A 23701-nucleotide genomic window follows, 5' to 3' on the forward strand; every position below is an offset into this window, starting at 1 on the left:
CCAGCGGTTCAGCAGACACACAGGATCCGCTCGGCTTGGCCGGGACGGTCTGGGAAGCCCCCGCAGCAGTCCTGACGATTAATACGCTGTTGTTTTTTCCGCTCCCAGAAAGAGCGGTGACACGAAGAACAGCAAATTGTTTCATTTCAACTCAATTGGAAACAGCTGCCCTAAATACAATTTCATAGAGGAATTCAAGTGTGATGAAACATTGCAATAAATGAGTCAGTAGCACAAAGCGGGGGCCGAGCGGACTGCCGGCGTTACATTTCGGCCTTCATAGGGTTAAACTGGATGCCCATGCGGGAGGATGTAGCCGACACGTCACGCCACTCAACAAGTGCTGCCAAATTCCACCCTTGGGCCGGAGCTGTATGCATAGGTCTGTGCTCGCTCCGTCAGCACCTGTCTACATGGCGGAAACATCTTACTGTCGTCACATTGTCTTCCTATGGGGACCATACACCACTGTAGAACATGTTTATCCAACCAGCAGTCATGGCGAAGCCAACCGCACCTCCGCCCTCCTAGCCGGGCAATGAAGCAAAGTGGTAGCCAGCCTTATACATGTCCGAGCGCAGGAGACCACCAGTCCCTGCCCACGGGTATGTTCCCTAGGGTCCAGTGGCCCAATCCACCTATGGCCCATCCTACATCCAGGATTCATTCCCCCAACATTGATGATAAGAGTAATAATAATAATGGCGTGTATACACCGCGGTGTGCTGGGATTGCTGACCTTGTGGTTCTTGCCGTGGCGGAACATCATCCAGTCCTCCCCATTGGTGCTGACTTCCAGCTTGTAGGACTTGACATAATAGGCCGTCTGGGTCTCTTTGGAGATCGCGCCCTGGGTGGCGACAGCCGTCAGCAGCGTCAGGAAACGGAGATCAATCTGTAAGGATCAGAATATGCGTCATATATTGGATGTATACAATAACCAACACAATACCCACAGCTACCAGCTCACATCACACTGATTGTACAGGCATGTAGTGTCACAGACATGTAGTGATCTGCCATCAGACACGTGTCACAGGCATGTAGTGATCTGCCATCAGACACGTGTCACAGGCATGTAGTGATCTGCCATCAGAAATGTGGCACAGACATACTACATAGGCATGTAGTGATCTGCCATCAGACACACTACATAGGCATGTAGTGATCTGCCTTCAGACATGTGATCACAGACATACTACATAGGCATGTAGTGATCTGCCATCAGACACGTGACACAGACATACTACATAGGCATGTAGTGATCTACCATCAGACACGTGACACAGACATACTACATAGGCATGTAGTGATCTGCCATCAGACACGTGTCACAGACATACTACATAGGCATGTAGTGATCTACCATCAGACACGTGACACAGACATACTACATAGGCATGTAGTGATCTACCATCAGACACGTGACAGACATACTACATAGGCATGTAGTGATCTGCCATCAGACACGTGATCACAGACATGTAGTGATCTGCCATCAGACACGTGATCACAGACATGTAGTGATCTGCCATCAGACACGTGAGCACAGACATGTAGTGATCTGCCATCAGACACGTGATCACAGACATGTAGTGATCTGCCATCAGACACGTGTCACAGAAATACTACATAGGCATGTAGTGATCTGCCATCAGACACGTGATCACAGACATGTAGTGATCTGCCATCAGACACGTGATCACAGACATGTAGTGATCTGCCATCAGACACGTGAGCACAGACATGTAGTGATCTGCCATCAGACACGTGATCACAGACATGTAGTGATCTGCCATCAGACACGTGTCACAGAAATACTACATAGGCATGTAGTGATCTGCCATCAGACACGTGATCACAGACATGTAGTGATCTACCATCAGACACATGACACATACATACTACATAGGCATGTAGTGATCTACCATCAGACATGTGACACAGACATACTACATAGGCATGTAGTGATCTGCCATCAGACACGTGTCACAGACATACTACATAGGCATGTAGTGATCTACCATCAGACACGTGACACAGACATACTACATAGGCATGTAGTGATCTACCATCAGACACGTGACACAGACATACTACATAGGCATGTAGTGATCTGCCATCAGACACGTGATCCAGACATACTACATAGGCATGTAGTAATCTGCCATCAGACACGTGATCACAGACATGTAGTGATCTGCCATCAGACACGTGAGGACAGACATGTAGTGATCTGCCATCAGACACGTGTCACAGACATACTACATAGGCATGTACTATGCTTTGTGCCATGTATGTGAGGTACAGAGATGTCCCATGCACATCCCCAAATAGATCAGTGATCCCTACGCCAGCATTCCTCCTGGGATGTGACGGCTGTAATGGCGTTTGGGTACGGTCTATGAGGGAACATTAAAGTGACATCATATAACATATTAAAACCTAACATACGGTATAAATGTATCATGTCTCATCTCATCCATTTATCCAACACAGACTGTGTGTGAGACACTACCCCCCCCCCCCTCTCTCTCTCTCTCTCTCCCTGTTTGTCCCCCTCTCTGTCGGTCTCTCTCCCTCACTGTCTATCTCTCCATCTATCCCTATCTGTCTCTGCCTGTCTGTCTGTCTCTCTCTCTCTATCCCTCTCTCTCCCTCCGTCTCTGCCGGTGTCAGTGACATTTGTGCGCTGTACAGGGAACAGACAGATCACTCGGTAGCGTGACAACAGCAGCTGATGCTGAAGAAGTAAAGGTTACTGAGATTGTTACATCCTACATTTAACTGCAACAAAATGTCTTATTTCACGATGGGGATTTATACGCAGGTGACGGATACAGAACAGGACCTGTCTGGCCCCAATTTCATGTATCACTCTGATATATCACAGCTGCCAGCCCAACACAACTATGACCCTTCCCGGCTGTCAGTAGGGGTATGGGTGACACTACGCTACACAGTGGGAGTAACAGTGACACTACACTATACAGAAGGAGTAACAGTGACGCTACACCATACAGAGGGAGCAACAGTGACACTACACCATACAGTGGGAGCAACAGTGACACTACACCATACAGCGGGAGTAACACTGACACTACACCATACAGCGGGAGTAACACTGACACTACACCATACAGCGGGAGTAACACTGACACTACACCATACAGTGGGAGTAACACTGACACTACACCATACAGTGGGAGCAACAGTGACACTACACCATACAGCGGGAGTAACAGTCACACTACACCATACAGCGGGAGTAACAGTCACACTACACCATACAGTGGGAGTAACACTGACACTACACTATACAGAGGAGTAACAGTGACGCTACACCATACAGCGGGAGCAACAGTGACGCTATACCATACAGCGGGAGTAACAGTGACACTACACTATCCAGAAGGAGTAACAGTGACACTACAACATACAGAGGGAGTAACAGTCACACGACACCATACAGCGGGAGTAACAGTCACACAACTCCATACAGCGGGAGTAGCACTGACACTACACCATACAGCAGGAGTAACAGTGACACGACACCATACAGCGGGAGTAACAGTGACACTACACCATACAGCGGGAGTAACAGTCACACTACACCATACAGTGGGAGTAACAGTCACACTACACTATACAGCGGGAGTAACAGTGACACTACACCATACAGCGTGAGTAACAGTGACACTACACCATACAGCGGGAGTAACAGTGACACTACACCATACAGCGGGAGTAACAGTGACACTACTCCATACAGCGGGAGTAACAGTCACACTACACCATACAGCGGGAGTAACACTGACACTACACCATACAGCGGGAGTAACACTGACACTACACCATACAGCGGGAGTAACACTGACACTACACCATACAGCGGGAGTAACACTGACACTACACCATACAGCGGGAGTAACACTGACACTACACCATACAACGGGAGTAACAGTCACACTACACCATACAGCGGGAGTAACAGTCACACTACACCATACAGCGGGAGTAACAGGGACACTACATCATACAGTGGGAGTAACACTGGACACTACACCATACAGTGGGAGTAACACTGACACTACACCATACAGCGGGAGTAACAGTGACACTATACTATCCAGAAGGAGTAACAGTGACACTACACCATACAGAGGGAGTAACATTGACACTACACCATACAGTGGGAGTAACATTGACACTACACCATACAGTGGGAGTAACACTGACACTATTCCATACAGTGGGAGTAACGGTGACACTACACCACACAGCAGTAGGCATAGCCATAGTTGCCATCGATAGCAATGGTGCAACTGGCCATCAATAGTGTTATTGATTACTATGCTATGGTTGACCATTAATGTTTCTACATATAGATGGTCATCTATATGGGGGGGGGATAAAAAATAACCTATTCGTTTAAGCCTGACATCGATGGTGGGAAACCACCTGGTTCTCCCCCATCGATGGCCAAACTATTTTACATCGGCCATAACCCGTCAATGATTAGGAAACGTTCATCCCTATACAGCAGTGCCCTCATGGTGACAGCTCGCACAGCAGTCTGCGCCGGAGGTGATGCAGAGCTGACGCTCTATTAGTCACTGCAGTAACCGTCCGAGACACTTTGCATTTTGCTTGGTGGATTCTTTTCCTGCCAGATTACTAATGTGGAATAAATTATCCCAGGATTTGGCAGAGGGACTCGGCCCTGCTGAGACAATGTCCTTCCCCTTGGAACCATAGGTGGCACTATTATATGTCTCTACATTTATAGCTTGACCTTCATAACACGGTGTCGGAGGGCTTGGCAGATGGCGCTCCGTACCGCAGGCTCCTCCAGGACCCAAAGGGTTAAACCCCTTCCTGGCTGCTATTTAGGGAACGCCTATTGGTAAAGGTCACAATTCTGGTCTGCAGGATAATCATTTATCTAATGATATAGAGATCTATCTATCTACCTATCTACCGTATATACAGTATCTATCTATACACACACACACATACACACACACAGTATCTATCTATCTCATATCTATCTATCTATCTATCTATAGTATCTATCTGCATATCTATCATCTATCTATTATCTATCTATCTATTATCTATCTATCTATTATCTACCTCATATCTATCTATCTATCTATCTATCTATCTATCTATCTATCTATCTACAGTATCTATCTATCTGCATATCTATCATCTATCTATTATCTATCTATCTATTATCTATCTCATATCTATCTATTATCTATCTATACACACACACACACACACACAGTATCTATCTATCTCATATCTATCTATAGTATCTATCTATCTATCTACAGAATATCTATCTATCTATCTATAGTATCTATCTATCTACAGAATATCTATCTATCTATAGTATCTATCTATCTACAGAATATCTATCTATCTATCTATCTACAGTATCTATCTATCTATAGTATCTATCTATCATCTATATATCTATCTATCTACAGTATCTATCTATCTATCTATCTATCTATCTATCTATCTATCTCATATCTATCTATCTATTATCTATCTATACACACACACACAGTATCTATCTATCTATCTATCTACAGAATATCTATCTATCTATCTACAGAATATCTATCTACAGTATCTATCTATCTATCTATCTATCTATCTATCTCATATCTATCTATCTCATATCTATACACACACACACACACACACACAGTATCTATCTTTCTATCTATCTATCTGCATATCTATCTATCTATTATCTATCTATACACACACACACACACACACACACACACACACACAGTATCTATCTATCTATCTCATATCTATCTATCTATTATCTATCTATACACACACACACACACACACACACACACAGTATCTATCTATCTATCTACAGAATATCTATCTATCTACAGAATATCTATCTATCTATCTCATATCTATCTACAGTATCTATCTATCTACAGTATCTATCTATCTATCTATCTACAGCAGTGTTTTTCAACCACTGTGCCGTGGCAATAGTGTGCCTTGAGCTGTTCCTGAGTGTGCCCCCAGATCTAGAGATGCCCAAACTAGTTTACAGCCACCCCCACTTCAACTGTTATTTACTGGTCTCTTCTTTTCATTTAAAGGGCCAATATATTTTATTTGTGTTACCTGTGGGGACCAGTGTGATTGTTTTTTATATGGGGGGCAATAGGTTTGTTTTTTTCCTGTGGGGGCCAATGTGTTTTGCCCTGTGGGGATCTCATGGTGTGCCTTGGCAATTTTAAAATCTTATTTAGTGTGCCGCAAGGTAAAAAGGTTGAAAATCACTGATCTACAGTATCTATCTATCTATCTACAGAATATCCATCTATCTACAGTATCTATCTATCCATCTATCTACAGTATCTATCTATCCATCTATCTACAGTATCTATCTATCTATCTATCCATCTATCTACAGTATCTATCTACCTATCTATCTACCTATCTATCTATAGTATCTATCTATCTACAGTATCTATCTATCTACAGTATCTATCTATCTATCTATCTACAGAATATATATCTATAGAATATCTATCTACCTACAGTATCCATCTATCTACAGTATCTATCTATCCATCTATCTACAGTATCTATCTACCTATCTATCTACCTATCTATCTATAGTATCTATCTATAGTATCTATCTATAGTATCTATCTATCTATCTATAGTATCTATCTATCTATCTACAGTATCTATCTATCTACAGTATCTATCTATCTACAGTATCTATCTATCTACAGTATCTATCTATCTACAGTATCTATCTATCTATCCATCTATCTACAGTATCTATCTATCCACACACACACTATCTATCTATCTATCTATCTATCTATCTATCTATCTATCTATCTATACACACACACACACACACACACACACACACACACAAAAACAGTACAGATCACTGAAATTCCAACGTTAGCCCTGCTGTTACCAACTAGTGGTTTGGAATATATTATTATATACTGGTCCTGTAAGTATATACATCTCACTTGTGACCAGCCGTCACATCAGGGTCTCACTATTGGTTCTGTCACTTACACATAAATACGCAGCAGCTGTACAGCGTCACCCCAGGAGAAGGTGAAAGCTCAGGTTTCATGTATCCATATGGTCAGATCCGGACCCCTGCAGGGAACGACCTGCCCTCTGCCAGTAATTACAGATACAATACTCCGCTACAGTTTTATTTTTTTAAACATATACCTTGGAATTGCGTTGTTGTTTTCTCGTTGATGGCGCTTGTGGTGAGTAAATCACCATCTCGCTGTGCTACCGGCCGGCTCTGCAGGACTTACACTTCCCTGTCCTACACTACATCCCGCTCCTACTTGGCTCCCATCCTAAGGGAGCTGACTGGTGACTGTTTGATTTAAAGCGCTGCAGCCTGTTTCTGCAGAGGATCAATTCATTCCGGCACTCCCCCCGCCTTAGCGTGATGCCTACTGACTAACAATTAATCCTGCGCATGGTGCAGCGAGATCCACTTAGGAGGGCTACCTTCCCAAAGCTCAGCAACTGCTTCCAAGCCGCTGTCTTACCCAGCATTCAGAGCAGCCCCTGACAGGAGCCCAGCGTGATCCATCAATAGACCTGATTTAAAGCAGTTCACTCGACATTGCAGCATAAGCCGCTTCCCTCATCTGTTGGCATCACCCTGCAAATGGCTCGTCCAGCGGCATTGCGGGTGTCTGATGCTGCCGGCCCTGCTAGCAATGCTGGGACACCCCATACACTTCCAGAAACCGCTGTGCGCGGCATGGGGGACAATATTCCGCTACAATGTATTCTCTTTATGAGATAGGATGTTGCAAACTGTACTCGCTTTGTCCAACAAGGGTTACATGGGATACAGTATTTATCATAGCTTGAGGGTGACATGTACAAAGCCTTGGTAAGTGATAAAGTGGAGAGAGGGGCTGTATGGCTGGTACTTTAGCTCTCACTGGGCCAGATGTACTAAGCGATGCAAAGTGATCAAATGGAGAGTGATAAATGGCCAACAATCAACCCCTAACTGTCATTGCCAAACCCATTATGTGATGTGACAGCTAGGGGCATGGCTGACCATGTCAAACTCATGCAGATAAAGGAACATCCAATCAGCCCCTAACTGTCATGTCACATAATGAGTTTGAAAAATGACAGTTAGAGGTTGGTTGGGCACTTATTACTCTTCCTTTTATCACTTTTCAAAGCTTAGTACATCTGTCCCTGTGCGAGATAAAGTAACATGTAAAGCAGACGCTGCTGATTGGCTGGTACTTTATCTCTCAGAGGGCCAGATGTACTAAGCTTAAAAAGTGATAAAATGGAGAGTGATAAACCACCAATCAGCTCCTAACTGCCATGTCACAGGCTGTGTTTGCAAAAAATGTCAGGTAGGAGCTGGTTGGTTGGTTATCACTCACTTGTCAAAGCTTATTACATCTCACCCCGAATATTATCTCTTTCCAAGCTTTGATAAATAGCCCCCAAAACGTTAAATCTTTAGCAGGATATAAAGACTTTATGGGGCTCTGACTGCCGCGACCCCGCACTGAATACCCCCCTTTACGGGGCGCCTCTGACTGCCGTGACCCCCGAATTGAATACCCCCCTTTATGGGGCGTCTCTGACTGCCGTGACCCCCGAATTGAATACCCCCCTTTACGGGGCGCCTCTGACTACCGTGACCCCCGCACTGAATACTCCCCTTTATGGGGCGCCTCTGACTGCCGTGACCCCCGCACTGAATACCCCCCTTTATGGGGCGCCTCTGACTGCCGCGACCCCCGCACTGAATACCCCCCTTTATGGGGCGCTTCTGACTGCCGTGACCCCCGCACTGAATACCCCCCTTTATGGGGCGCCTCTGACTGCCGCGACCCCCGCACTGAATACCCCCCTTTATGAGGCGCCTCTGACTGCCGCGACCCCCGCACTGAATACCCCCCTTTATGAGGCGCCTCTGACTGCGGATGGGACAAATATTCTTCTCCTGCTCTGAGCTGAGAACATGAATGAGAAGGAGTTTGGTGCTGGTTGTATACATCGGTGCACACAATATACAGTAATAGTCCCTAAATGAAGGGTTTTGGGGTGTGGGAACCCCCAGACCCAGTATATATCTCACCTGCAGATACTCCCGATTGTTGTCCACGTTTGGGGTCCAGCCATTGTCGTCGCTGTTGAGCCTGCCCTGTTGTGCCGTCCACCTTCCGTCAGTGTACGTAGAGGACGAGGTGATCTGCTCGTTGGATAACCGCCTGGACTCCATTCCCAGGGGCACATTGCACTGGAAAGCTGTAGGAGACCCCCAAATGGTTACAGCCCATATAATACCCGCAGAGAGCCCAGTTGCTGAGGAACCGTGAGATAATCCCTGCCATTTCTCCAGCGTTAGTAATACTGGGACTGGATCGTGCGTTTCTGCAATTTGCCATTTTCCTTACTTCATCCCATTTACGAGTTTATTAATGGTTGCAGACACGCTCGGCTGCCCTGCGCCTCTTCACCGTCATCATTTGCAGAAGCAGCGCAAACGAGGAACGGCAAAACAGCGGCTTACGGGGGAAATGCTGCTAATCTGCTACAATGTAAGAAGATTACCAGAAATACTAATTTCTTGGCACAATCTCCGCTCTTGAGATCATGGATCTGCCCTAATATTACATCCAGCTGAAATGGGATTGTTTTCTCTGGCTATGATAGTGAGATGTCTGCGCTTGCGGTTCCATCCCAGAGGCATCTGTATTAAGCTTCCTGGACTCTAACTGGCACTAATGATAGAAAATGATAATAGTGTTGTACAGTTTGCCCAGCCGACGCGGAAGCCGACACTGGAGAAGTTAGTGCATAGAGGTGGACGTCTGGATAAACATCTGCGCCAGCTGACAATTGTGCGCAATTCCTCAACCTATAAGCATTTCCTCCACCCCTCCCACACAAACAAACAAAGCACAACGCAAACTAATAACTGCGCGGGAAGTCTGCTGGATACTTTCATTAATTGAGACACGCCGTTGTCTGAAGAGGAATAATAATGTTGTGGAGACATCGCTGTCAGACGGGCGTGCGTGAAGGGGATAGCGCTGACTGACGGTGAGCTTATTGTACTGTCAAAAGCCGCAGCAGCTTCAATAACATTTCATGGAAACAGAACATAATCAGAATCTGGGCTGGGGGACCTGGAACGTTGGATTAACATAACATACATGAAGAAACCGGAATAATTCAGGTAAAGCTAAGGAGAGACAGGCGGCTGCGTGAGGGGAGGGGCCAAGGAAGAGACATTTCCTACTCACTCTCAGGCACCTCCTGTGGGGCCAGGAAATAGCGAGCCGAGAAGCCATCTTTAGCCACCGCCATGTCGGTGTGGAAGGTGAGGGAGAGTATTCCGGTGGAAGAGCGGATCTCGGAGGGCGTCTTTGTGCCACAGTATCTGCCAATCAAGGGTCCAACTGCAGAGAGAAATAAGAGCGTCAGTGTTAGAGGGCATTACACAGCTTTTGTGTGGTACTAATAGCACTGTAGTGCCTTCTTATCTGCCACCCGCTGGCGGTAATGGCGTACGCACAATGCCAGTAATCTAATGATATGATGGTTCCGTATCTAGAAGATACGGGAAGCGGCAGAGGGCTTGGACTGATGGAATGGTTACTGCTTCTGGCTGCTGACAGAGGGCCGACACACCAAGGAGATGACCCGGTGCCAACTGCACAGGTCACGTAGATTCTGCCGGGGGCCATGAGAGGCCCTGTTTGGGCCAAATGGGTTTTAATGACAAATGCTTTCAGTATGGCTAATTGTTCACAGGAAGTGTGTGTGTAACACGGGTGTAACTGTGTGGCGCAGGCCTGGTGCATGGAGACCGGCGCACGTCTCGCAGTAGTTATAGTCCATCAGCTACGGCGTCCAACCCAGTATTCCTGCGGTTCTGGCTGGACTGTCCCATAGCGCCCCTTTACCTTTCCCTTGTCTTACCGTTTGGGACGCCATCCCAGATGTCCAGCCAGTCGTATTTGCAATCACCCTCGCCAGCTTGAAGGGGGTCGTGCTCCAGGTCAAAGGTCAGGAACTGCAGGATGATCTCCATCTTTGGCTTGGCCAGGATAGTGAATACACAGTCCAGGTTGTGCGGGTATTTGTCCGGGTACCCGGGAGACTCGATGGTTCCATTAGTGTTGGTGAAGTTCCGGGAACAATCTTCAGAGCCTGCAAGAAAACAGGAAGAATGAACCCGGCATCACTATGGTAAGCCACCGGCACAACCTCCGAGCACTTTTTGCGCAGACAATTTGCAATGTGCGCATGTTTTACCTCAGCGCATTCAGCTTCTAGGAAATAAATGTGGCGGATAATTCTCCAGAGACTCTTCTCATACTATCGCCATCGAGAAGAAGCAAAACCCTCAAAGATTTATAATGATTTTCATTACTGTAAATTGGGTGCACATCACAAACGTCTGACAGCTCCGACGTTCCCGTATTCTCACCGTACAATACCGCCGACGTGCTCACAAAAGGTGGCCGTCCTTATTTAATGCACTGAATCTCTGGAGATCACATGCAAAATGCTTTTCAAAAGGTGACAAATATATAGAGAGGAAGACGGACAGCAGAGACGAAGATTAGAGAAGACGCAGCTCATCCACATACTATTAATACGCTGCGGCTATAACAATGGCGGCATTGTACCGAGCCAGCGGAGGGTCTATATCTCTGAGGTGCCATAGGGGATGCAGCAGTGACCGGTGCAGGGATCGCTAATCAGAGACTTTGCAGCAGGCCGTGAGCAGAAAGCTTCCGCGAGAGAATAACCAAACCATGGCATCCATCTGTGCTAGTCTGGCTTCCCCTATCAGCTCATGGATCAGGCTGGAAGGGATCATCGTCCGAAATAAATACCCAGGCACGCTGGCATTTTCACACACACACCCAGAAAACACCATGTTTCCACCCATAAACCAATCAAACTCTGACATTTCCTGGCGACATCTATACGTTTGGATATTTCTGTGCAATTTTGTCACACACATATGCAGTAGCTCAACGACCCCTCGTCTGTGAATTATCTGATTAGTGTCCATGCAGAAGCATACAGTGATAGACAGACAATAATAGACAGGAGACCGTATCAGACAGGAGAGAGACCATATCAGACAGGAGAGAGACCGCATCAGACAGGCAGAAGAGAGACCGTATCAGACAGGCAGGAGAGAGACCGTATCAGACAGGCAGGAGAGAGACCGTCTCAGACAAGAGAGAGACCGTATCAGACAGGCAGGAGAGAGACCGCATTAGACAGGCAGGAGAGAGACCGCATTAGACAGGCAGGAGAGAGACCGCATTAGACAGGCAGGAGAGAGACCGCATTAGACAGGCAGGAGAGAGACCGCATCAGACAGGCAGGAGAGAGACCGCATCAGACAGGCAGGAGAGAGACCGCATCAGACAGGCAGGAGAGAGACCGTATCAGACAGGCAGGAGAGAGACCGTATCAGACAGGCAGGAGAGAGACCGTATCAGACAGTCAGGAGAGGGACAGTATTAGACAGACAGGAGAGGGACAGTATTAGACAGACAGGAGAGAGACAGTATTAGACAGGCAGGAGAGGGACTGTGTTAGACAGGCAGGAGAGGGACAGTATTAGACAGACAGGAGAGAGACAGTATTAGACAAGCAGGAGAGGGACAGTATTAGACAGGCAGGAGAGGGACAGTATGAGAGAGACAGTATTAGACAAGCAGGAGATAGACCGTATTAGACAGGCAGGAGAGAGACAGTATTAGGCAGATAGGAGAGAGACCGTATTAGACAGTCAGAAGAGGGACAGTATTAGACAGGCAGGAGAGAGACCGTATTAGACAGACAGTATTAGACAGTATTAGACAGGCAGGAGAGAGACCGTATTAGACAGACAGTATTAGACAGTATTAGACAGGCAGGAGAGAGACCGTATTAGACAGACAGGAGAGAGACCGTATTAGACAGACAGGAGAGAGACAGTATTAGACAGGCAGGAGAGGGACTGTATTAGACAGGCAGGAGAGGGACAGTATTAGACAGACAGGAGAGAGACAGTATTAGACAAGCAGGAGAGGGACAGTATTAGACAGACAGTATTAGACAGGCAGGAGAGAGACCGTATTAGACAGACAGTATTAGACAGGCAGGAGAGAGACCGTATTAGACAGACAGTATTAGACAGACAGTATTAGACTTTTCAGGAGCCGTTGTTTTTGTTTTCTGACACCTGAACCAACAAAACCCATTTTCTGCGCAGTCAGACGCTGCCGGGAAGCTCTGTGAATATATTTCTCCAGTAACCTTCAACCTTCCCCAGATCTGGCTCGTCTTGTAGATTATGTGCATAAATATTTCCCTCCGCTGTACCCGGCCTGTTCTAGGATTCTGTGCACACACACCGGCTTGTGCAGTACGCCGGGCCCAAGACAAAAGAGAGATCGCTGATACAGAACACAACCGGAAGATTGGGGACCGGGCACGCTGCATATGGCAGACGCCGGGCAGCGCCATGGAGCCTCACTCCCTATCTTGATGAGACAGTATATATATGTTCCACCATTCTCGTGCAATACAAATGAGAGCGTCTGATATTGCCAGCAGCCCCAGCGGCATTAACCATTCATGTGCAAGGATGGGACCGATTCCTGGGCTCAGATCCGCTCCCAGCAGAGGGGGACGGGAGACTTCCCAAACCACCAGCTGAAGTGCAACAACAAACACTTGTACCCGAGCTGCGTTGTCACTTCTCCGCGCACATAAGCGTACACAGTCGTCTTTCAAAAACCAATTAGTTCATTCATCTTCAGTGGGGATGGTTTTAATTCTAAGAAACGCTGAATAGACTCTTGTACGGCACAGCAGAGACGTCCTTTGTCATTTCCTCTGTGCCCCCTCCTCCTGCCACTGTTGAGCCCCCCAGGCCCAATGGCCACTTGGCTTACACAGAGAACAATGTCACGGGTGATTCGGAGTCACACAAGAAGCCGCAGTCTTCACTTAACCCCAGTTACCTCTGCGAATCTGTGCAGAACCGATCGGGGGGTGGGGGGGAGGGGTTGGGGTGCAGATATGTGGGTCTACTGAATTCCGCCATGTATGCAGATTATATATATATATATATATATATATATATATATATAACAGTATAATGCTCTATGGTAGTGTCCAGTTATATCCCATCTGTGACATAACAACGTAGGCGCTGCAGTGAGTCACTCCGGCCCTTTCCGTCCACCGCTCTGTCACAGGCCCTGTAGTGCTGCATTCCCATACACTAGTCTGCACAGGATGCTAGGTGTTAGTGTGGGGGGAGGGGTGTGGTGCTGCAGCACAGCAGTGCTAGGTGTACGGGGAGGGGTGTGGTGCTGCAGCACAGCAGTGCTAGGTGTACGGGGAGGGGTGTGGTGCTGCAGCACAGCAGTGCCGGGTATACGGGGAAGGGTGCGATGTTGCTGCACAGCAGTGCTGGGTGTAAGCAGGGGGGTGTAGTGCCGCAGCAGAGCAGTGCCAGGTATAAGGGAAGGGTTGCAGAGCTGCAGCACGGCACAGCAGGGTGTAAGCAGGGGGTGTAGTGCTGCAGCACAGTAGTGCTTGGTACTATCAGAGAGGTGTAGTCGTGGAGTTCAGATCTGCATGTTGAATATTACTATATAGCACCCCCACAATATGCTGCGTAGTCAGTCTGTCCCTGCACTATATTCCCCAAATTCCTTTTTAGCTGCCTTTATATGTTTAGAGCAAACATGGGGAGAACATGCAAACTCCACACAGATAGGGCCCTGGCCAGACCACCGTCACATGACCCCAGTGCTGCAGTATATGGGGATCAGCATCATGGCTGCTCTGAGATGATTTGCAGACAGCACCGGAGAGCTGAGGCCACAGGTTACAAAACTCAATTGACCTTCACCACTTTGCCCTTGACGTCCATGCATCACTGGTCTCACCACCTGATTGGAAAAGCAATAAAGCGCTGTGTCCTAATGATCCGCGGTGATCTCAGAGAACACACAGCGATCAGCTGCAGACTTATTTAAGGCTAAGTGAGACGCGGCATAAGTAGTCATAAACAGCTATTGATTAGCACAGGCATCTATATAAATCAAAGCTGTCTATCTGGGAGAGTGACAGCAGGTGACGTGAGGCATGAGGCACAACGGTGCGGTGTAAGAAATCAATGGGGTTTTCGGCCACATGAGGTAAAGTGGTCGCAGTTTCCGGGGACCTCTAGAACGCACAAAGTGGGCATCACCTTCCTGCAACACACTGTAGTGTTCCCCAAGAGACTTCGGCCTTCACAAAACTCACCTGTCTTGAAGATCTCGTAGCGCAGAGAAAAGCCGGCGCCTTGGCGTGCGTAATCCGAGATGAAGCGGATGTAGATGTGGGAGCCGGATGAGGTGATGGTGGAAGGCGCGATACTTCCGCAGTGTTTTCCCAGCAGCTCCGCCGAATCGCTGTCACCATCCCGGATCTCAATGAAGTCATATCTGCGGGACAAAGACATTATAAGTGTATATTATTATTATTAGCGTATATTTATATGACGTCACAAGGGATAAGCAGCACCTAGAACACTTATAAGGCCATAGGGTGTTATGGCGGAACCTATCGGCTATCCAGACTACCCAGGCCTCACTGACACCTGTTCTGAGAGTGCTACAGTATTCCCCCCCCCCCCAACCACAGCACTGACACCTGTTCTGAGAGTGCTACAGTATCCCAACCACCACAACACTGACACCCCTCTGAGAATGCTACAGTATCCCCACCACCACCACCACATCACTGACACCCGCTCTGAGAGTGCTACAGTATTCCCCCAACCACAGCACTGACACCCGCTCTGAGATTGCTACAGTATCCCCACCACCACCACAGCACTGACACCTGCTCTGAGAGTGCTACAGTATCCCCCCCAGCCACAGCACTGACACCCGCTCTGAGAGTGCAACAGTATCCCGACCACCACCACAGCACTGACACCTGCTCTGAGAGTGCTACAGTATCCCCCCAGCCACAGCGCTGACACCCGCTCTGAGAGTGCTACAGTATCCAACCACATCGGTGAAACCCGCTTTGAGAGTGCTACAGTATTCCCACCCCAGAGCACTGACACGCGCTCTGAGAGTGCTACAGTATCCCATCAGGGGTCATCCAGCCCCCCTATACAACACGCAATACCTCCCGCGCAGTCACTGCGCCTGTATGCTTATCATCAGAACCTTCCCACCACTGGCGTGGAACTGGGAGATCCATTCCAGCGACACATGTTTTACATTGTGTGTCATGCTGGAACCAGTGCAGGAAAGATGTGTACAAAGTGCTACATGTCTTCCTCTGATAACGCTTGGACGCCGGCCCTGTTATTCACTGAGGAATTCTGCAGAACGTTCGTTGGTTCTCCCTGCACAACGCATTTAGGGGTCACTTCAGGACGGACATAGAATAAAACAGAGACGTCATACAATGTGCCACACGGTGCACGTGGCAGCGATCCATCCTCCGGAGACCGACGGCAGCGCCACCTGGGATTTATTATATTATATATTATAATAATTATAGTAATAATATCTGGCTGATGCCCCTGGTTTCCACCAGGTAAAGGTTTACCCCCTTAGGAGTCAAAATTCTAAAAATCCCTGCTTAGTGGGTGGCTGCAAATAACTGTCACAGTTTCCAGACCACCCAACAGGTCACATGTTCCAGGTCACCTAGTAGGTGATTGGGAGAGTTCACCAACTGTCACATTTTCCAGAGCACAATGGTGATGCACTGTAAACAGAAGGCAGACTTTTTACCATATAGAACGTGAGTCTCGTAACAGTTGTCCATTTGCGATATCATATAGTTGCGGTAGTTATATAGTTGCGGGCTACATCATTTTTCTGGGTAACTCATAAGCCCACGTCCGCTTATGGAGAGAGCTCTGGAGAGAGGTAAAGTATCTCTTCCCATAGACCCCTTATAACCAATAAGAACCACCAGGGCTATACGTAGCCAAACCTGCCCCCTAATGAGCGCTATGATGCCGACACGCGTTTCTCCGATACATACACGTCCTAGAGGCCTACCTGCATCGTGCGCCTTCCTGAGGTCCCCACGGACGCACCTGTCAGCCAACTGGCAAATACGCAGAATAAATCCAGACAATAAATGTTTAATGAATAATATATACCCGCAGACCTCTATGCACAGTAATGTAGATTTAATTAGATATTGAATGCTGTGCTAAATATTTACTTTGTGCTCACAAGGAAAGTGATGTATAGGCCTTCTCCAGCCTGAATAATACATGAGGTGCGTGCCGGCCCAAATCACAGGAGCTAACCACACAATCCCAACGTGGGCGCCCGGGGGTTAAATCCCTGTCCTTACATCATCACCGAGGAGAATGACACGCTAACACCTTGTTAAGTGTCGTCCTTCTGTCACTCCGCTGTTTGTTTACCATGACCGTGTCTTGTAAGACAGTGCAGAGTGAGGGTGGGCCAGGAGCGACCCCCCTAAGAATGGAGATGTCCCTATACAGATGACAGAGCCCTGTGTCTGTGGGTTCCTCTCTCTCAGCAGCTATCATCCAAGCAATCTCCAGGAAGATGAGTGATCCGGCAGACAGCTCTCGCCGAGTGGGAATACTCCCCCCCCCCTCCCCTCCCCACCTTGCCTGCGCCTCCGGCATGAGAATAAGATGTTAAGCTCTACAGCGTATCCATCCGTGGCACTTTTAAAATGTTATTTTACAGTCTGCGAGCGAACATGCGCATAAATGTATAAATCTATGGCGTGATGCTTATGCGCTGCGCGGGTCATGGTGTTGGGCCTGCTAGGAGCAGCCCCTGTAATACGCGCCCTGGGTGCGCCGCGCTGTCTGGCTGACGTTTGTTTTTATTCAAGGTAAGAACAAATAAATAGAAATTCCGCTGCTTATTTATAAGTACAGATCGCCAGCTCCGGGCCCACTTCAGTGGCGTCATTAATTACATATTGTTTCTATATAAATAAAATAAAGAAATGAATCACCCGCCGCGGCCTGATGTAAATAGAAACACGCAGCCAAAAACAGAGCTGACAAGTGATGCTAACATTGCGGTTACCGTCGGTTACAGCAACAATCTCATCACTAGGACATATGGAAGAAGCTGATGTACTGTAATAGGCTGTTACCCCAGATGGGGAACACCGGGGTAGAGGGGGAGTAACTATGGGTCTGATTCAGCACACAAATGGGTAAACCCATGCATCACTGCAGGGAGGCAGATGTAACAGGTGCAGAGAGAGTTAGATTTGGGTGAGGGGGGGGTCCTAATTGCAGTATAAAAATAACATCTGGGAGCTACATGCAAAACCAGCTGGTATTTACCCTGCACAGAAACAATATAAATGTATCTGCACCCCTTGTATGGCAGCATGATATTCAGTAATCAGATTATCCTAACGTTTCCTTTTGGTTCTCGGTCTCCTGTGACTAGAAGATGGCATTCTGTGCCCGTCTGGTGTAGACGTTGGCGTGGGGTGAGGCGGGTTGTACTAGGCCCTAGGTAATATACCATTTTTTACTCTAGGTACTGTTATTTGTATTGTTTTACTTGTCCACGCTCTCTACACGCTCCCTCTACTCTACACGCTCCCTCTACACGCTCCGCTTTTTCAACTTAGATTTTTTCATATTTTTTATTTATGTATTGTTAGCTGTATTCTCATTGGCTGTTCGTTCTCGTCTGTTATCTCACTATGATGGGTGGGGGGGGGGGGGTTATTCTCCTTAATTCTGCCAAAGGATGGGTAGTGGGTAACTAGTTAGCAACTGGTGTAGAGATATGAGGTGCTCTGTCAAGCTGCAGTGTGAATGGGGGTAGTCAGCCCCCTTCTAGGTACAGAAAAAACCGAGGGGTACACTGCACTAAGCAATAAAATTTACAGAAAATAATGATGGTATTGGTGCCAATTGGGTGAAAAATTATAAAATATTTATTAAAACATGAAACATGACATATCATATTAACAAGTGGTTTGGCAGTAAAAAAGAGGAATAATACAGTTTTAGTCCAGTTCATACGGTACCGTATTTATAGAGTCCACTGGTTAATGGGTCTGTTCCTATGGTGTCTCCGTCCGGGTTAGGGCGTAAGTAGACCCTAGATGGAAAGTGCCAAAAGGTGTCCGATGGTCATAAATGGACTCTGGATATGGAGACTGGTCCGGATCCAATAGTGGAGGGGTAACAAGGTTCAGAACTGGTTGTGGGTTACCTCTTAGTCCACCAACGCGTTTCACCAGAAGCCTGGCTTTATCAAGGTGTGTGACACTTGGCACTTTACATCTAGGGTTTACCTATGCCCTAACCCGGACGGAGGTGATATACAAAACATCTAGGGTGTGTGACACCTTGATAAAGCCAGGCTTCTGGCAAAACGCGTTGGTGGACTAAGAGGTAACCCACAACCAATTCTGAACCTTGTTACCCCTCCACTATTGGATCCGGACCAGTTTCCATATCCAGAGTCCATTTATGACCATCGGCCACCTTTTGGCACTTTCCATCTAGGGTCTACTTACGCCCTAACCCGGACGGAGACACCATAGGAACAGACCCATTAACCAGTGGACTCTATAAATACGGTACCGTATGAACTGGACTAAAACTGTATTATTCCTCCTTTTTTACGGCAAACCCCTTGTTAATATGATATGTCATGTTTCATGTTTTAATAAATATTTTATAATTTTTCACCCAATTGGCACCAATACCATCATTATTTTCTGTTAATTTTAGTGCTTAGCGCAGTGTACCCCTCGGTTTTTTCTTACTTCTGCCCAAGGCTGGCCGGCGGGAAAGCCTTAATGGTCTGGACTGGGAATGTTCAGGTAAGTCCCGACATTAGAAGGTTACCTGCTGCAATAAATGGTGATAGATCATCTTCATTATCATTATACTATTGTTATATCAGTATAAGTGGTGACATATTATACCTGTATGCTGCGTTATTAGGCCTATCCCAGCCGCACATGCACATCCATAGACACAGGTATGACCGGATAGCACATACAGAGCCACATACACAGGTATGACCGGATAGCACATACAGAGCCACATACACAGGTATGACCGGATAGCACATACAGATATACACACACAGGTATGACCAGATAGCACATGCACAGGTATGACCGGATAGCACACGCACAGGTATGACCGGATAGCACATACAGATATACACACACAGGTATGACCAGATAGCACACGCACAGGTATGACCGGATAGCACACGCACAGGTATGATCGGATAGCACAGGTATGACCGGATAGCACACGCACAGGTATGACCGGATAGCACACGCACAGGTATGACCGGATAGCACACGCACAGGTATGACCGGATAGCACACGCACAGGTATGATCGGATAGCACAGGTATGACCGGATAGCACAGGTATGACCGGATAGCACACGCACAGGTATGACCGGATAGCACACGCACAGGTATGATCGGATAGCACACGCACAGGTATGACCGGATAGCACATGAATGCATATCATACACACACAGAGTCAGGCTGATTCTTTCCTGTTTATCTGACGCTCCCTGATATTATTCCTTATCAGCCGCGGCCAGACCCGGGAAGGAAGCAGATAGAGAGCGAGCATCTCCTTATATCGCACACGACAAGTTACTGCTATATATATACCCGTTATATAGCGGGTGGCCCCGGTATCTGTGTCACGCCTGAGATGATTGCTATGTACAAAGGACACGTCTTACAGGATGAAGTCTGGATTTAATTTGGGGTTTCTGTGAACTGTCACTCAGGCATTATACACTTTAATTAAAGCTTATTTTGTCCCTAAAATCATCTCTATAAATACTGTATGCTTAATTACGGTTTGTAATTCCCAGCCGCCAGCTTTGGAACATCGCCTGCATCAAAGGAGAGGGCCTTAAATCGGCCTAAGATGATTAGGGAAGGCTGTGACGGTCCCTTCGCTGGGAGCGGCCATTGTCTGGGGCAAGCTTCTGCGCATGGTGACTGGGATACAGAGGAGTAGAATCAGGGGTTGGTGGGTAATACATTACATACTGACAGTATATTGTGATGTCACAGTGACATTAGTATAGCAAGTCTGACCCCATGAGCTAACAGTCCAATACAAGAACAGGACTTTGGTCAGTTCCCAGCCCATATGTCTCCTCCAAGCTAGGTGTCCAAGAAGCCCCCTGGCCTTGAGCACTGAGCCGCTTCATCTGGACACAGCCGGTGACGGGAAGTGCAGACCTTTCAGCAGCCCAGGGGTTAAATGCATCTCTAACAAAGGCCTGATGGTGGAGGGAGCAGATAGTGCAGAGACTGTGCCATGAGGGGGGTCGGCCTGAGATCTATAGATACAACGCACATCCCCACAGATTTCCCTAAAAGCAAAGTGTAATTTAGAGAATGCACTAGGACCCTGGGGACTTCTGACATCCCATAAATATCCAGTAAGGGTCAATACAGTCCTAAATGTGGTGCTTCCGCCGATGCCCCTCGTCCAACCCAAGCCCCAGCGGGTTCTGCCTAATTGTAGCTCTGACTTTCATCTTCAGACCGGTCCTGTTGCCGGGGCTGTCAGGGGGCCGCGCAGCCAGTACCAGCCCATAGGATATGCAGCAATGTGATCCATGTGTACAATGCTCATTTTCGGCAGCTCACATTCCTCTCTCCCCGTCCTTCTCGGAGGTTCATGAGGAAAACATGTCCTGTCCGCTGGATGTGAGCAAAGCCAGAGTGCGGACGGATTTCTTCCCGTTACAGCACAAGCTCCGCAGTGAGGAGAACCCATGTCCACGTCCGCCACTGAGGGGGCACCTGCATGTAGGACATGGGGGCAAGTAGGCAGAATGGTGTCCGGGAAAATACCATACCTCCCAGCATGCCCCTCTCCAGGAGGACACAATGCTTTGTTCCTGGGCTTCCCTGGTAATGTAGGATTGCCAGCACCTGTGGTGACACCTTTCTTATCAGTTACCTAGCTCCCCACAGGTGCTGACAATCATACATTATCCATACCTCCCAGCATGCCCCTCTCCAGGACACAATGCTCTGTTCCTGGGCTTCCCTGGTAATGTAGGATTGCCAGCACCTGTGGTGACACCTTTCTTATCAGTTACCTACCTCCCCACAGGTGCTGGTAATCCTACATTATCCATACCTCCCAGCATGCCCCTCTCCAGGAGGACACAATGCTCTGTTCCTGGGCTTCCCTGGTAATGTAGGATTGCCAGCACCTGTGGTCACACCTTTCTTATCAGTTACCTAGCTCCCCACAGGTGCTGACAATCATACATTATCCATACCTCCCAGCATGCCCCTCTCCAGGAGGACACAATGCTCTGTTCCTGGGCTTCCCTGGTAATGTAGGATTGCCAGCACCTGTGGTGACACCTTTCTTATCAGTTACCTAGCTCCCCACAGGTGCTGGTAATCCTACATTATCCATACCTCCCAGCATGCCCCTCTCCAGGAGGACAAAATGTTCTGTTCCTGGACTTCCATGTATCACACAGGTTAATTGATTAGAAAAGTGCTGCAACACAGGTGCTGGCAATCATTAATTAAGGGAGAAGTCCAGAAACAGAGCATTGTGTCCTCCTGGAGAGGGTCATGTTGGGAGGTATGAAATAATACGCAGCCTAGTGAACTGGTCTGAATCAGGCCCATAGGGTGGTATTCAATTGTTTATATATAAATATGCCTGATCTCCAGTCTAAAATAACGGGATATTGCAGGGAATATTAATTGGATCTATTTTTTTAGCACAAATCGCGCTCATTATGGTCAGGTTTAGCCACACAATCATATTCAGCTCACAACCCCCGGTATAGACAGCTGAAATGCTGGGGAAAGAATTAAATGCCACCCACAGAATGGTGCAAAAATACAGCGTCATGGGCAGCACAGATGGTGTAGTGGGTAGCATTATTGCCTCACAGCACTGAGGCTAACACCATGGCCCTAACTGTGGAGTTTGTATATTCTCCACATGCTTGCGTGGGTTTCCTGCGGGTACTCCGGTTTCCTCCCACAATCCAAAAATATTCTGGTAGGACAGTGCTGCGGAATATGTGTGCGCTATTTAAGAAACTGGTGATATATAAATATATATAGTGCTGCGAAACGTGTGTGTATATATATGAGTCCTTGAGGCCTGGCACTCTCCCTTTTGGGTCTGTTACCCCGGTGCCCTTCCAGAGTGTTGCCAAATATTTTAGAAGAAAGGAGGCACTCAAAGGATTTCCAAAATCGATATAGTGTAATAAGAAATATGGACCAACGTTTCTAAGCTCTAGTGCGCCCCTTTTTCAAGGTCAACATGTGAATCCTATCCATATAGTGCTGCGGAATATGTGTGCGCTATATAAATAACTGGTATAATAGTCTCTGTACAGCGCTGCGGAATATGTGTGCGCTATATAATAACTGGTAATAATATCTCTGTACAGCGCTGTAGAATATGTGTGCGCTATATAAATAACTGGTATAATAGTCTCTGTACAGCGCTGCAGAATATGTGTGCGCTATATAAATAACTGGTATAATAGTCTCTGTACAGCGCTGCGGAATATGTGTGCGCTATATAAATAACTGATAATAATAA

The 23701-nt window shown here is 47.3% G+C and overlaps 1 protein-coding gene across 2 annotated transcripts in view; it reads right to left on the minus strand.

Moving 5' to 3' along the window:
- The window catches only part of NRP2 (neuropilin 2), a 145029-nt gene that overhangs the window by 76935 nt on the left and 44393 nt on the right, over positions 1-23701 (minus strand). For both annotated transcript variants that reach the window (XM_083154117.1, XM_083154118.1), the window contains exons 3-7: positions 15376-15557; positions 11023-11253; positions 10344-10499; positions 9173-9342; positions 740-895 (exon numbers count right to left, since the gene is read on the minus strand). In XM_083154117.1, the coding sequence (XP_083010243.1) occupies positions 740-895; positions 9173-9342; positions 10344-10499; positions 11023-11253; positions 15376-15557 (895 nt within the window). The remainder of the gene's footprint in view (positions 1-739; positions 896-9172; positions 9343-10343; positions 10500-11022; positions 11254-15375; positions 15558-23701) is intronic.

This window comes from Crinia signifera, chromosome 7 (assembly GCF_055691185.1).
Source record: "Crinia signifera chromosome 7, ASM5569118v1, whole genome shotgun sequence".
NCBI lineage: Eukaryota > Metazoa > Chordata > Amphibia > Anura > Myobatrachidae > Crinia > Crinia signifera.